This window comes from Microcebus murinus, chromosome 1, assembly GCF_040939455.1.
Source record: "Microcebus murinus isolate Inina chromosome 1, M.murinus_Inina_mat1.0, whole genome shotgun sequence".
Taxonomy (NCBI): Eukaryota; Metazoa; Chordata; class Mammalia; order Primates; family Cheirogaleidae; genus Microcebus; species Microcebus murinus.
Genome location: NC_134104.1, coordinates 111,495,556 through 111,509,264, shown reverse-complemented (window position 1 = coordinate 111,509,264; position 13,709 = coordinate 111,495,556). Strand labels below are relative to the sequence as shown.

Genomic DNA, 13,709 nt, shown 5'->3' with positions numbered 1-13,709 from the left:
TAAAATGAACTAGAGTAGAATAAAATAGAATGGAAATAACAAACTATATTGCTAGTATACTATATACTCACCATATTCAGTGTTGCTTGGTGAAACTTGTGTAAGTTATACATAAATATATACAAATGTATCTATATATGTATTGTTTGCACTGGGTTACAGTAGATTGCCATCAAAATGTTTAAAAGCCACTAATTTAAAGAACTTTTTATTTAACCAATGAAAATACAACAGATTCTTTTCTGGAATGGAAAAGACAGAAACAATGTTACAACATTATATTATATAATCACATAAGAACTTGTTTTCACAATGGTTGGAGATTTTTCCCTGCATATTTTCTCCTTTGGGGGGAAATAGTTTTATGTAAATATAGATTAAACTATAATTTCTTTATGAAAATTACTATTATATTTTTTCTTATAATGTGTATATATACATATATGTGTGTTCTATTGTATCTCTGCTCTTTTATTTATTTATTGGGTTGTCAGTCCAGATGATAGAGGACGGTGTCAAAGCTGAGATCCACCTTGTGTCCAGGTTTGAGTATGCTAAACGGAAAACTGTGATAGTAAAAGCCAAATTTGGGCTGTGTTGTTAAAGCTCTGCAATGGTGTTTCCCCTAAGTCACTGAGGTTTGGGGCACTGTGAGTTTATAGGACTAAGGAATCTAGCATCTTTTGTAATCGAAGAGCAATGCCAACAATTGTGTTGGGCAGGAAATGTTATCTCCTGAGAAATGTGAACAGTCTCATTGGAAGCTGTTCTTTGAAAAGGCCACTCTTGCAGAAGGAAAAAGATTTCAGGCAGTGGGGTAAGGTGGAGCCTATGCTCTCTCTCAGAGCCCCCAAACAACTGGGCCTTGGACATCATACAGATCTAGAATAAACTCCTATTGGATAAAGCTATATCAACTGCAAAGAAGAAAAAAAAGATAATAGCTTTTCCTGAAGTCTTATTTTATTTCGGGCATTGTTCTAAAAACTGTACAAGTATTAAATCTTGTAATCTTTATATCAACCCTATGTGGTAGGTATTATTATCCCTAATTAATTGAGGAGGAAACTGAGGCATAAGGAGGTTAAGTAACTTGCCAAGGGTCACTAGCTAATAGGTGTCAGAACCAGAATTAGAATTCAAGCATTCTGACTGCAAAAGCACCCTTAACAAAATTATGCCAATATCTCCCTAGATCAGAGGCAAGGAAGAGCAACACCCAAGAAGTGATTCTGTGGAGGGCCTTGGGCTTGTTGACTGGAAGAGCAACCCTAGCTAGCAGCTATTTTTAAGTCTTAAGTTATGCATCCTTCTACGGGACATCACAGGGGCAAAGCAGAGGCTTGGGGTTAACTAATGCTAAGAAAGCCAGTCACCACAAGGACGAGATGTTCCCTAGGACTCCCAGAAGTTCTATGAGATGAGAACAGTGCAAAGATAGCCCTTTCTGTATGGCAAATTGGACAGAGGCTCAGATTCTTGTGATATTGATATTAAAGGGAAGAGTGGTTTTTGAAGATGATGAAGTCTGGGACATTTTGCTCACTCATAAAAATCTCAGTCATAAAAGTCATGAATTATGAAACTAATTCTCCCAATACTATCTGAAAACAAGGTCATAAGGTACATCCAACATTCTTTTATCTAGAAAATATTCTCAACACTATTTCAAGGACCAGCTGGTGTGCTTGCTGCTAGAGACAGAAAGATACATAAACACATGTCTGTCTTTTAGGGCATCCAGATCTGTGGAGGACACACAGATTTATAAGAAAAAGTGGTTAACATGAAGTGAGTAATTGGTGTAATCATAGGTAGATGCAGAGTGTGTTGATGGCTTAGAGAGGAGGATCCTCTTACCTATGAAGAGAAGATTGATTATATGTGATAACACATTAGATCTAGCCATGACCTTTATGACAGGGAAAGTTTTATAAAGAGACACATATCAGAACAAGCAGGTGCATACATGAGGCTCAGTACTACAGGAATGAAGACTATGTGTAGAGATGTAGCAGACAAGAAGATGTAGCTGGAAAGAAAGGTAAGAAGGAGAGAAGATTATGAAAGATCTTGTATTCTATGCAAAGATATTTAAGTTTCTGCCAATAAAATGGAAAGTAGAGAGATTAGTTTTACATTAGAACGCTTTGTAAATGAGAAGGTTAGATTAATCAGAAGTGCTTGCAAGAGTCCAGATGAAAGGCTAAGAAGTTTCATTATAGTGAAAAAAAAAAAAGAAAGTGGAAAAATGACAATTGGCATTTAAGAGGCAGTATTGACTTTGTATTGGACTGGGTATGAGGAAAGATTCTCATGTTTCTGGTTTGGGCTCCTGTAGGCCTCTAGAGTAGGTAAAAAATAGAGGATGTGAGTTTATCAGCAACATGGCAGAGTTGTATTGATGATCACTGAGTTTGAGATCTAATGGTTACCTAGCAGAAGCAGTGTATAGGCAGTTGGAAACACAAGTTTTAGAGCGCAGTAGACTAATATGGACTAGGGATACGGGGTTCATAAGTGATTAAAGGCAAACAAAACCATTGGTGTTACCAAGATCACTTAGGAGAGCATGTAAAAGGAAGGGTGAAAGGAAGAGGTGAGAGAAGAGACAGGACAGGGAAGGACAGGGGAGTAAACCAAAGAACTCTGGGGAATAGCAGTGTTTAAGGATAGGGGACGCAGAGTTCTTGACAGAGATTGAGAGTAAGCAGAGACCAAAGGAAAAATAATGCTAACTAGAAACAATGTCAAATTAGAGCTAAGTGAGAAGGAAGTATAATGTCTTTAGAAAAAAATGAGAGAAAATATGTGTTTGAGTTTTGACATGAAGAATATAGTCTAATTCCTTTAAGAATTGTTTTAAGACTACCCAAATTGGAGTAGAAATCAGATATCTTTCCCCTCTTTTTGGCCATTATTAAAAACAACAATGCAACTAAAAGTCACATAAATTCTCTTAAGCATATTAATCAATACATCACTATAATGAGTTAATAATTTATAATGTAATTTGAATATAAAATTTGAAGATCAATAAGTTGTAAACAAAACTATGATTTAGATATGAGGGCTATTCAGCATAGAGTTAGTATTTCTAACAAAAATTATATAAAATTTTTGTGATTGAGTTTTGTTATAAGTATTTATTACCAAAATAAAGGAAAAATAATGATGAAATTGTGCATGGGAAACTGGCATATTATACTCCGTTCTGAGCTTTGCAATTGCCAGTAAAGGTTGTGATTGCTTCTTTGGAAAAACAAAACAAAACAAAAAACAACACACATTTAACTTTATGTGACTATAAGTATCTTGTACTCATTTAAATAAAGAACCGCTGTCATGGAGCATTATCTTACCAATACTGGTGTGAGAAACACTGCCTTATAGCATTTGAGTTTTCTTAGTTATTTTGAATATTATCATTCTTTTTTATTTCCAAAAAATCATGTCATTTTCTGTTTAAATGGACTATATATAACAAAGGTTACTATATTAACTATCCTTTTAAACAAGAATAGTGAAAAAAATATTTTTGGTAGGAACACATATACAGTACCAAAATACACATAAAAATTATGTAATTGAATTTAAATAAATTCATTAAGACAAATATTTCAACTACAGAGGTTCAAGTTTCTTAATGTGAATTACAGACACAATTTCTATCGGTCATCATAAGTATGTACACAGTCTAGCCACTAGGTGGCGATCACGGCGAATTTTTACTGTATTTTATAGTTGAAAATGCATTAGTTGTGTGTTCTGCATGATCATGTTTTCAGTTTATCTAGTCATTTAATTTGAAGGATGTCTCCTACTTCTTGTTAATTTTCTTTGTAAATATAGAGAAGAATAGATATAGATTTCCTACATAAGCAGAACATGATTTATAAACAATATTTGGTTCTTAGAAATGGTAGAGTTTCTGTTCTAGTGGAATCCAGGTTCTTGGATATGGAGTGACTGGTGAATATAAGATAGATGATGTACATCGTGGTGAAAGTCATTGAAGTGTAATGTGTAGACAAATTGTAAAGTGTAGAGAAATTGTCATATAAAGCATGATTATAATTTAGGATTGCCAATATACTGGATTTAGGAGAGGTTGAGGCATCTTAGCTGTATAACACACATACACATTAGGAAAAGGAGGACGGATGGTAAGGTCTGCTGTTTTAGCAACCTGAGATCCATGGATCATATGTCTAAAGTCAAAACATCTTTACTATCATCCTATAAATACAGGGGCTTCTTTGCCCTTTCAGAGCTTACCCAGTGGTTTCCACCTGTAGGTATACACTTAAATATATATTTAAAGAAATATTGTTCAACTATATCCGTTATTTCCTAAGTCATTAAAATATATTTGAATATATTACTGAATGAATATATTTCCTTGGTCAAAAGTAAATATATTTTTAATTTTTAAAATTCTACACAATGACACATTGTTTTCCCAAAAGGCCACTTTAAAAAACTCAAATTTACACTAGCCATGTATAAGTATTCATTTTCCTGAGTTATCATCAGTAGCGTATTCACTTATAAAAATATTTGCCAGAACAACAAGCTCCTAAATATCACTCAAGGCCATTCACTTCCACTTCTCTGTACTTCTCCTGCTATTCATTACACGTATACTTCACACCAGACCTTCATGATCATGTGCTTTTGGACATATAATTCTTCCTTCTATGCACAGTCACTTCCCTCTTTTCTTTGTGAAATTCTCATCATTACAGCAAAACTTGATTTCCTAAGTCAGGGCTTTCCTCAATTTCCTGACAAAGTCAATTCCCACTTTTCTTTGTGAAATTCTCATCAGGACAGCAAAACTTGATTTCCTAAGTCAGGGCTTTCCTCAATTTCCTGACAAAGTCAGCTACTGTTTTCTGTTTCCTTATAACATTCTCTTCATATGTCCATAATAGAATGGAGAGAGTATCATCAGTGTTTGTACAACTTCCTTCTGATAACCTGTAAATCCCATGAAGACAGGAATGTCTTCTAAGACATATAGTAACCTACCTGGCATCCTAATAGCATTAAAAATGTATGTATTGACTCAATTAATTAATCTAAAAAGCAATTTTAACTATTAGTATGGTTTGCTGGAGGAGGGAAGATTGTTTGTGAATATTTAACCTACCTGGTACAAAATGAGAATTGTATTCAGGAGGGGCATAAGGCCTTGGATCTGGCGATTTTATTTGAATTTCCATTTCACCTGCAGGCTGCTCAGGGGCTGTGGAGACTACACCTTGGGGGAAAAAGAGTGGACATGACTTACAAAGGAAATGATGATATGATAACAAAATTTGTTGGTATGCATCAAGCAATATAATAAATATGAAAACCTTCATATTTTTATAAAAACAATTAGTCCCGTATTAGTAGTCATCAACCTGTCAATGCATTTTGTAAATTTTCAAACTGCACATAGATTAAAACTAAAACTAAGCAATTATGTTGTGCTTGTGACCAAAGCAAAGAGTTTTCATACTAGTGGTTCAGCGGACCTGAAGCTGACTCCTACCTACATAGTAAATTCCTTGCACAATCTCAAAAATTTTTTTCCTATTTATAATATGAGAAAACAGGCATATATAAATAGAGTGAATTTGATTTTTCCCCTAATACTTTTTGGAAAGTGATATCTAAATAAATCAAAACATAACACCTTAAACACTTAACGGGGTAGAAAGCAGTGGTGCTATACTCAATTCAATTAGAGGTAGTTTAGACTATATCTCCAGTGAACTACATTTTAACTGAATTCTTTCTACAGCCAACCTGGGTCACAGTAATTGCTGCAAAGCAGATACTGGAGTCATTTTCATGATGTTACACCTTGTCCTCTTGTTGAGATTAGAGAAATTTCTCTCTGGACTCACTATAGAAAAAAATTCTCAATTTCCTAAATAACCAGTTGACTTTTATCTCATAGAAAACACAAATCCCCTAAAATGTGAGGGTGTTTTTCTGTTTATATCAATCTCTAGAAAATTCGGGGCCTACTTTCAGCCCTCCTCTACCAAGGAAGGATGTCACCACAGGCTGTCACCATTACTTGCTACCACCTCTCTTTGCAGACTTGCTTTGCTACCCTTGCTTTTCCTTTACCTAATTTCCTCCATGAACTTTAAAGATCATTTGGTACATCTATGCTAATATAAGTCCTTTTTTAATCCTTTTCAGACAAAGATAGATAGTTTATATGTATAGATATATGTATACATATTTATATATTTATATTCTCCAAATGCTAAATAATTAAAAACTCCAAAATGAAATAAAGACCCCCTTTAAGTAAAAGAGTCAAATAATTCACATTTAAAAATAAAGCACATTCAAATTTATTCATAAAAACTTACCTGACATTTTGAAGAATTCTAATTAATCCTGAAAAATAAAACATTTTAATGCCTTAAAAATATATACATACCATACAGTTAGTATTATTATTCAGTGATAACAAGTTCTGTTATTCTTTTAGTCTCCAGCTACCTTTCATTCATTCATTCATCAATGCAACAAATACTTATTGAGTATCTATTATATACCAGACACTATTATAGATATTGAGTTATTATAGATATTGAGTAGCAATAAATCAGAAACTCCATTACCCACTCTACTGCAGCTCATATTCTTGTGGGGTAACATTAAAAAAAAACTCAACAAACATTTTAGTTTAAGTTTAGAAAGTACAGTACTGAAGGAAACAAAGGTTTAAGAAAAACATGAATGGGAAGTTCTAGGAGAGTCAGACCTTAGAACTATTTGCACTATGAAAAGGAAACTTCACACTACAATTGTGGGCAGAGTTCCAGAAACACAGGAAAGTAAGTGCAAAGGCTCAGAGATGGCAATGAGCTTGGGATATTCAAGGGAGAAAAGAGAAAGAGGTCAGATGAGGCTGGGCCCCAGGGAATGAAGAGAACCAGAGGAAGAGATGAAGACCAATACCTGATTACATCTGAAGGCCATGGCAAGATGTCTGGCATGTTTTATAATTCCAGGGGGAAGTCTGGAGGATTGTAGTCAGAGGAGTGATCAGATCTGATTTATACCATATAGTGGGAGTGGGAGGGTCGAAAGAGGGAGCAGAGGGTTAGAAGTGCTCAGAGGCATGACAGGGTTTCTAAGCAGAATCTACAGGAGTTGCTGATGGATTAAAGAAAAGAGGGGATTTAAGGATGGGTCTCAGTTTTAGTCCAGGGTAACTGAGTTAATGGTGATGACGTTAACTGAACTAGAGAGGAGGATGGTAGGGAAATGTTGGGGACTGAGGAAGATAAGAATAAAAACTTTAAACTGGGGCATGTTATGTTTGAGGCCAAAAGAAGACAAATTAAACATGTAAATAAAAGTATGTATATTTTAATGTTGTGGAAATAATTCAGAGAAGAAAACTAGAAGTTGAGATTAGATTTGAAACAAGAAGTGGGGATGGAGTTAAAATAGTCTAGATTCAATCAGCCAAAAAACAACAAAAAAAGCCTATTATCAGAGAAAGGAATTTCAGTATATCTGAATTTCCAACTTCTGGATAATGACAAATAGCAAAGAGAAGAATATCAACAAAGATTATAATTTACTGACTGCTTATCAAGTGTTAGGCAAAAGGCCCAACACTTTTCACAAATTATTGCTGATTATAACAACACCCTCTAATATATAAAGGACCAACCCTGCTGAAGTCACTGGACAGAAAAACCAAGTCATTGGAGGACACATATAGTATTCTTCCACTTCAGAATGTTCAATAGCAGGAAATCTAAACAAAACACTTTATCTGATAAATATATGGAGAAAAACATTAAGGAAATGCTAGGGAATTAATAATGAAAAATTCAGGAAAATGGTTCCATGTGAGGGAGGAGAGGCAAGTGTTCAGCAGTAGTCTACAAGGAGCTTTAAGGTCCTGCCAGTCTTCTGGTTCCATCAGGGTGAAGAGAACAGAGGTCATTAGTTTTAAAGGGTACATATATATTTAAATATTAATATTCATGTGTATGACATTTCACAATAAACAAGAACCATCTGACAGTTCTATCTTAAGGTTAACCTTCTTCTAACTAAAGGCTTATTCCTTTCTATGGTATCTGGGGATTGCACACTTGCCAAGAACCACAATGGAAACTAATTAGAACAGATTATTAAGTGCCTTATGTTAAAGGGAACAAATTATCTATCCTTCTATCCGTCCATCATCTATCCAGCTATCTATAGTGGCAAACTGTTTAGTATAGTGCAAAAGTGGCAAATTTTAACAATTGCTGCATGTAGGTGAAGAAACAGACTTGAATATTATTTTCAAAAATTTTATTTTCAAAATAAAACTTGAAAAGAAAGTATAGAATGATAAACCCCAAACCTGAAGTAGTACCTCTGGGGTCCAGGCCTGGAAACCTTTACTTTTAACACAGTCCTAGGTGATCCTTATGATCAAGCATGTTTGAGACTAATATAATGAGTGCAAATATAATGAATGTAAAGAAAAATAATGGTTCTCAACCCTGCCAGGCAGAAATTAAGAATTCAAATCTGATTCTAGTGACTGATAACAACTTGAAAAAATAAACAGTTCAGCAAAATTTTAGAAAGTGTATCAGTGACTTTAAATAAAGGAAAATATACCTGCATATTGCCTCACAAGTTTCAGGTGCTCAAAGAGTCCGTATCTTCCCTGTCCTTTAAGCCACCAGGCTTTTTTTCTCACCACCCTCTATTCTCTTCCTTTTCTTATAAAATTTTACACTATAGTTTTAGCCAAAATGTTATGTAAAACAGGAGAATTTCCAGTTGGTACAAGCAAGAATGTTGTTAACTCAATTCTCCCTTAACCTTTAGTCAATCATTTCAGATTTCCCTATCAGCACCAGCAAAAGTGCCATACGCGGAAGAGACTGACTTGGCTTTATATCAGACGGAAACCAGATTAGAAAACTGAGCTGTGTCTCCGTAACAGGTTAGTATTACAAAGTGCAGAGAACTCTGAATTGTGTGGGCCTTGGCATTTTCAGGGCTTAGGATGCATGCAGGGGAATGAATCTAAGCTGACTGCAAGATGATAAAGAGGGAAGGGAGACATAGGCTGGACAGGATGAGGTTGGTGAGGCCGGGGTTTGCTTCCTTATAAGGCAGCTTAGATATCTTAAATGACATCCTACAGCAAGAGAGCATTTACATGGATATCACTTGGTGCACCCAACACTGCAGCTGTGTTATATGTTTGCTCTTCAATTTCACCTCTGTAAACAGTGACACACTCACAGAGCTCAATAAAAGCACAGGTTCTTAAACCCACACCAAGGATATTTGAAACTTCAATCACTGAAACACAGTAAGATGGTCAGCTCTGTACAGTCGGGTATTTACTAGAATCTTCCCTGACTTCTGCACAAGGAAGCCTTTGGGCAGTTGAGAATCTCTAGGCACAAGGCTTGGGAACCTACACATGCATTCCAAAACCCTGGGTATTACCTGTTTCTACTGCCTCCAGCCCTGAAAAGAGGCAAAAGAAAGCAGATCACTGAACAATTCCTTCTGCTTCTTGGCAGAGATAGGAAAAATGGCCTGATCCTGCAAAGTCCTATTCTAGATACCACAATCCCCCATTTGGGTTTAATATGTTACTGTTAGGACATTATATCCTTTGTACATCTTAATCCTACCTTAAGGATACCTGGAGGAGGGCAAAAGATTTGATGGCTATTAAATGGTGTACACCAGCACGCATCAGACAGTATGGACAGTGATCCAGAGTGTGAGTTCAAATCCCAAGTCTATCCCTACTAGCTATGTGACCTTGGGTGACTAGTCTGTTCTTAGTTTATCCTTTGTATCATGGGCATGGTGACAGTTGGATCAATCTCACAGAACTATTGTGAAGACTAAAACAATTACATTTGTATAGCACTTAAAGCAGCACCTGGCATAGCTGCTGGATAGCAATTCCTCAATAAATTAGAGTCCTTACTATTTTTTCACTAGTAAAACATACCAAATCAGAGAGAGACCAAGAATAAATGTCTGTATTCAAACGTACTATTAAGAAAAAGCCGTTTGCCTTTCAGCCATGCAACATCTATTACTCATGTGTAGATTCTACACTGGGTTCTAGCTGACACCACTAACTCCCACCTTCTACCTCCAGCGAGTAAGATTTTAAATACAATTTCATGAGAACTATTTGTAATGAGTTTCAAAGTGGAAGGAAGTGTAGAAAGAAAATGGAGACATTGCTGAAGGGCTTTTTACTATTTCTAGCTAAATGAAAGCCAAATGAGTTAGAGTATAGCTTAAGTGGCTGCAGGATTTGCTTTCAGTTCAGGATAATGATATTAATTATATTATTCAGATGAATGGATTAATGTAGTAATGAGATTTAAAAAGAACAGACAATTAAAATTATATTAAAGACATATTCCAAAAGTTAAAAGAATATAATGGGCATTATATCTTCAACATATAAATGTTGAGGTCTTTTTTATAATCCTGTGCCACGAAAAATTAAATATTTAAGTCTGTATTAGTATAATACTTCCAAGTATAAGATGCAAGTAAGAGAATATGGATGATTAGAAGTAATACTACATTGCATTTATTTGAAAGCCTTTATAAAACTCTTAATAAATAGAAATGTTAGTATTTTTCAAATGTTAAACTTTTATAAACCTCATATTTCACAATAAGCATCCAGGCTGGGTGAATGTTAATTAATGTGCTAGTAGTTCTAAGTATGTACACATGTCATGAAAAAGAGATTATCTACTAGCCTTTGCTAAGTATCTAATGTATTATTTTGTTCTTTCTTCAGAAAATGTGATGGCTATTCAATTTTAGTTGTTATATGTAACTTAGAGTTGTAAACAAAGAATTTGTCTGGTCTTTGTCCTGCATTCTGGAGAGATAACTTCTAAACCCTTAGAATTTGCAAGTGACAGAAATGTTTTTGTTATACTTGTTGGGCCCTTGGACCACATCTGAGTTCTTGCTAAGGAGATGACTTAGGGTAGGGGCTGGTCATGTCAGAAAAACCAACCATGTGATTAAAGGGTGGAAGCTTTGAGTCATTTGATATTTGCCTGACCTCCAGGGTGGTGGGGACTGGAGAGTGACTTCAACCATATAGCCATGTAATGAAACCTAAATAAAAACCAGCTCCAGTGAGCTTCCTGGTTGGTAAATGCATCAGTGTGCTGGGAGTGTGATGCATCTAGTTGGCTCGTCCTGATTTTTATCCTTTATAATAAAACTTAAATCAAAAATAGAGCACTTTCCTGAGTTCTGTGAATCATGCCAGCAAATTATCAAACCTGAGGGGGTGATGGGAACACCTGAATATGTAGTTAGTTGGTCAGAAGTTTGGGAGGCCTAGAGACGCCCGAACTTATGGTTGATGTCTAAAGTGAGGGAAGTTTTGTTAGAAATTGTGCCCTTAAGCCTGTGCAAACTCTGGGGTGTTAATGTCAGAATTAGATTGCTTAAAAAATTGCTAAATTGTTACACAATATTACCCACACATACATATAATGTTGTTCAAGTCTTCTATTTCCTTTTTCATCTTCTGCTTAGTTGTTCTACCCATTATTTTAAGTAGGGTATGACTATAGTCTCCAACTATTATTTGTGGTATTATCTGTTTCACCCTTAAGTTGTATCAGTTTTGCTTCATATATTTTGGAGCTCTGTTTTTATATGTATACATGTATATAATTATTCTGTCTTCCTGATAGATTGACATTTTTATTATTATAAATGTCTTTCTTTATCTCTAGTAACAATTTTAGTCTGAAACTATTTTTTGTCTATATTGTTTAATTATTTCATTAATCCTTATCAATCACTAAATTTGAGACATACTGTTCTGATGCACAGTGTTTTACGAACTGATGATACATTTGTAGGCTTTAAAATCAACGATTCAAACTTTAATTTTTAAAAATAAAATGAAGTAGGCTGGTTGTAGTGACTCAAGCCTATAATCTTAGCACTTCGGGAGCCCAAGGTAGGAGGAACACTTGAGACCAGGAGTTTGAGGACCAGCCTGAGAAACATAGCAAGCCTGTCTCTATGGGAAATAAAATAAATTAGCCAGGCACAGTATCGCATGCCTATAGTCTCAGCTATTGTGGAGGCTGAGGTAGGAGGAGCACTTGATTCAAGAAGTTTAAGGTTCCAATGAGCTATAATGTTGCCACTACACTCTAGCCTGGGAGACAGGATGAAACCTGTCTATGAATAAATAAATTGAACTAGAATAAAATAGAATGGAGATAACAAACTGTATTGCTAGTATACTATATACTCACTGTATTCAGTATTACTTGGTGAAAATTGTATACATTACATTTAAATATATACAAATGTATCTATATATGTATTGTTTACCATGGATTAAAGTAGATTGCCATCAATAATGTTAAAAGTCAGTAATTTTAAGGAACTTTTTATTTAATCAATAAAAAGACAACAAAGATTCTTTTCTGGAATGGAAAAGATGGAAATAATGTTATATAGCATTGCAAATGTAATTACATACGAGCTTGTTTTCACCGAGGTTGGAGATTTTTCTCCGCAGATTTCTTCTGCGGGGGAGAAATAATATTATGTAAGGTTAGGTTAAACTATTCAATATAATTTCATTCTGAAAATTACTGTTTTTTCTTATAATGTGTGTATGTGAATATACGTGTTTTCTTGTATATCTGCTCAAAACGACGCATACTACTTTTACACTGAAAACCATAAAATAATCTCATAAAAGAATTAAAGAATAAAACCATAAAAGAATTAAAGAAGATTTAAGTAAAAAGGAAGCCAAGCTCATCTTAAAATGGTTACAACAGCAATACTCCCCAAATTTATCTACAGATTGAGCATAATCTCTATCAAATTACAAGTTCCCTTTTTCTAGAAACTGAAAAACCAAACATAAAATTTATATAAAGATGATAGTGACCCATAATATCCATAACAATCTTGGAAGCAAAAACAAAAGATTGAAAACTCACACTTCCTAATTCCAAAACTTACTACAAAACTACATTAATCAAAACAGTGATATACTGTTTTGAAAAGACATACAGATCAAAGGAATTTATAGAATTTAGTATTCAGAAATAAATACTATCATTTATAGATAATTTATTTTTGAGAAGTGTACCAAGATCATTCAATGATGAAGGAACAGTCTTTTCAACAAATAGTGCTGAGACTACTGTATATTCATATACAAAAGAACAGATTTGGACTCCTGCAACACCCCTTACAAATAATTGACTCAAGATGGATCATCAACTTAAATGTAAAAGATAAAACTAAGAAATTTTAGAAGATAACATAGAAGTAAATCTTCATGACCTTGGGTTAGGCAATGGTCTCATCGATGTGGCAGCAACAGAAGAAGTGACCAAAAAATTAGATAAATTTGACTTTATCAAAATTAAAAAGATCTGTGTTTCAAAGGTCACTCACCATCAGGGAAATGAGAAGACAGCCCACAGAAAGGGATAAATTATTTTCAAACCATATATCTGAAGGACTTTCATCCATAATATATAAAGAATACTTTTAAGTCAATATTAAAGACAACCCAATTGAAAAATGGCCAAAGGATTTGCACATTTCTACAAAGGATATTATATGAATATATGAATGGCCAAGAAGCACATAAACCTATTCTCAATAAAGAA

At 34.5% G+C, this 13,709-nt stretch overlaps 1 protein-coding gene across 3 annotated transcripts in view; it reads right to left on the bottom strand.

The window, feature by feature from the left end:
• The window catches only part of PLSCR4 (phospholipid scramblase 4), a 45,056-nt gene that overhangs the window by 20,751 nt on the left and 10,596 nt on the right, over positions 1 to 13,709 (bottom strand). For 2 of the 3 annotated variants that reach the window (XM_012762403.3, XM_012762404.3), the window contains exons 2-3: positions 6,381 to 6,408; positions 5,156 to 5,266 (exon numbers count right to left, since the gene is read on the bottom strand). In XM_012762403.3, the coding sequence (XP_012617857.1) occupies positions 5,156 to 5,266; positions 6,381 to 6,387 (118 nt within the window). In that variant the 5' untranslated portion in view covers positions 6,388 to 6,408. The remainder of the gene's footprint in view (positions 1 to 5,155; positions 5,267 to 6,380; positions 6,409 to 13,709) is intronic. The other variant, XM_012762406.3, reaches the window with a different exon arrangement.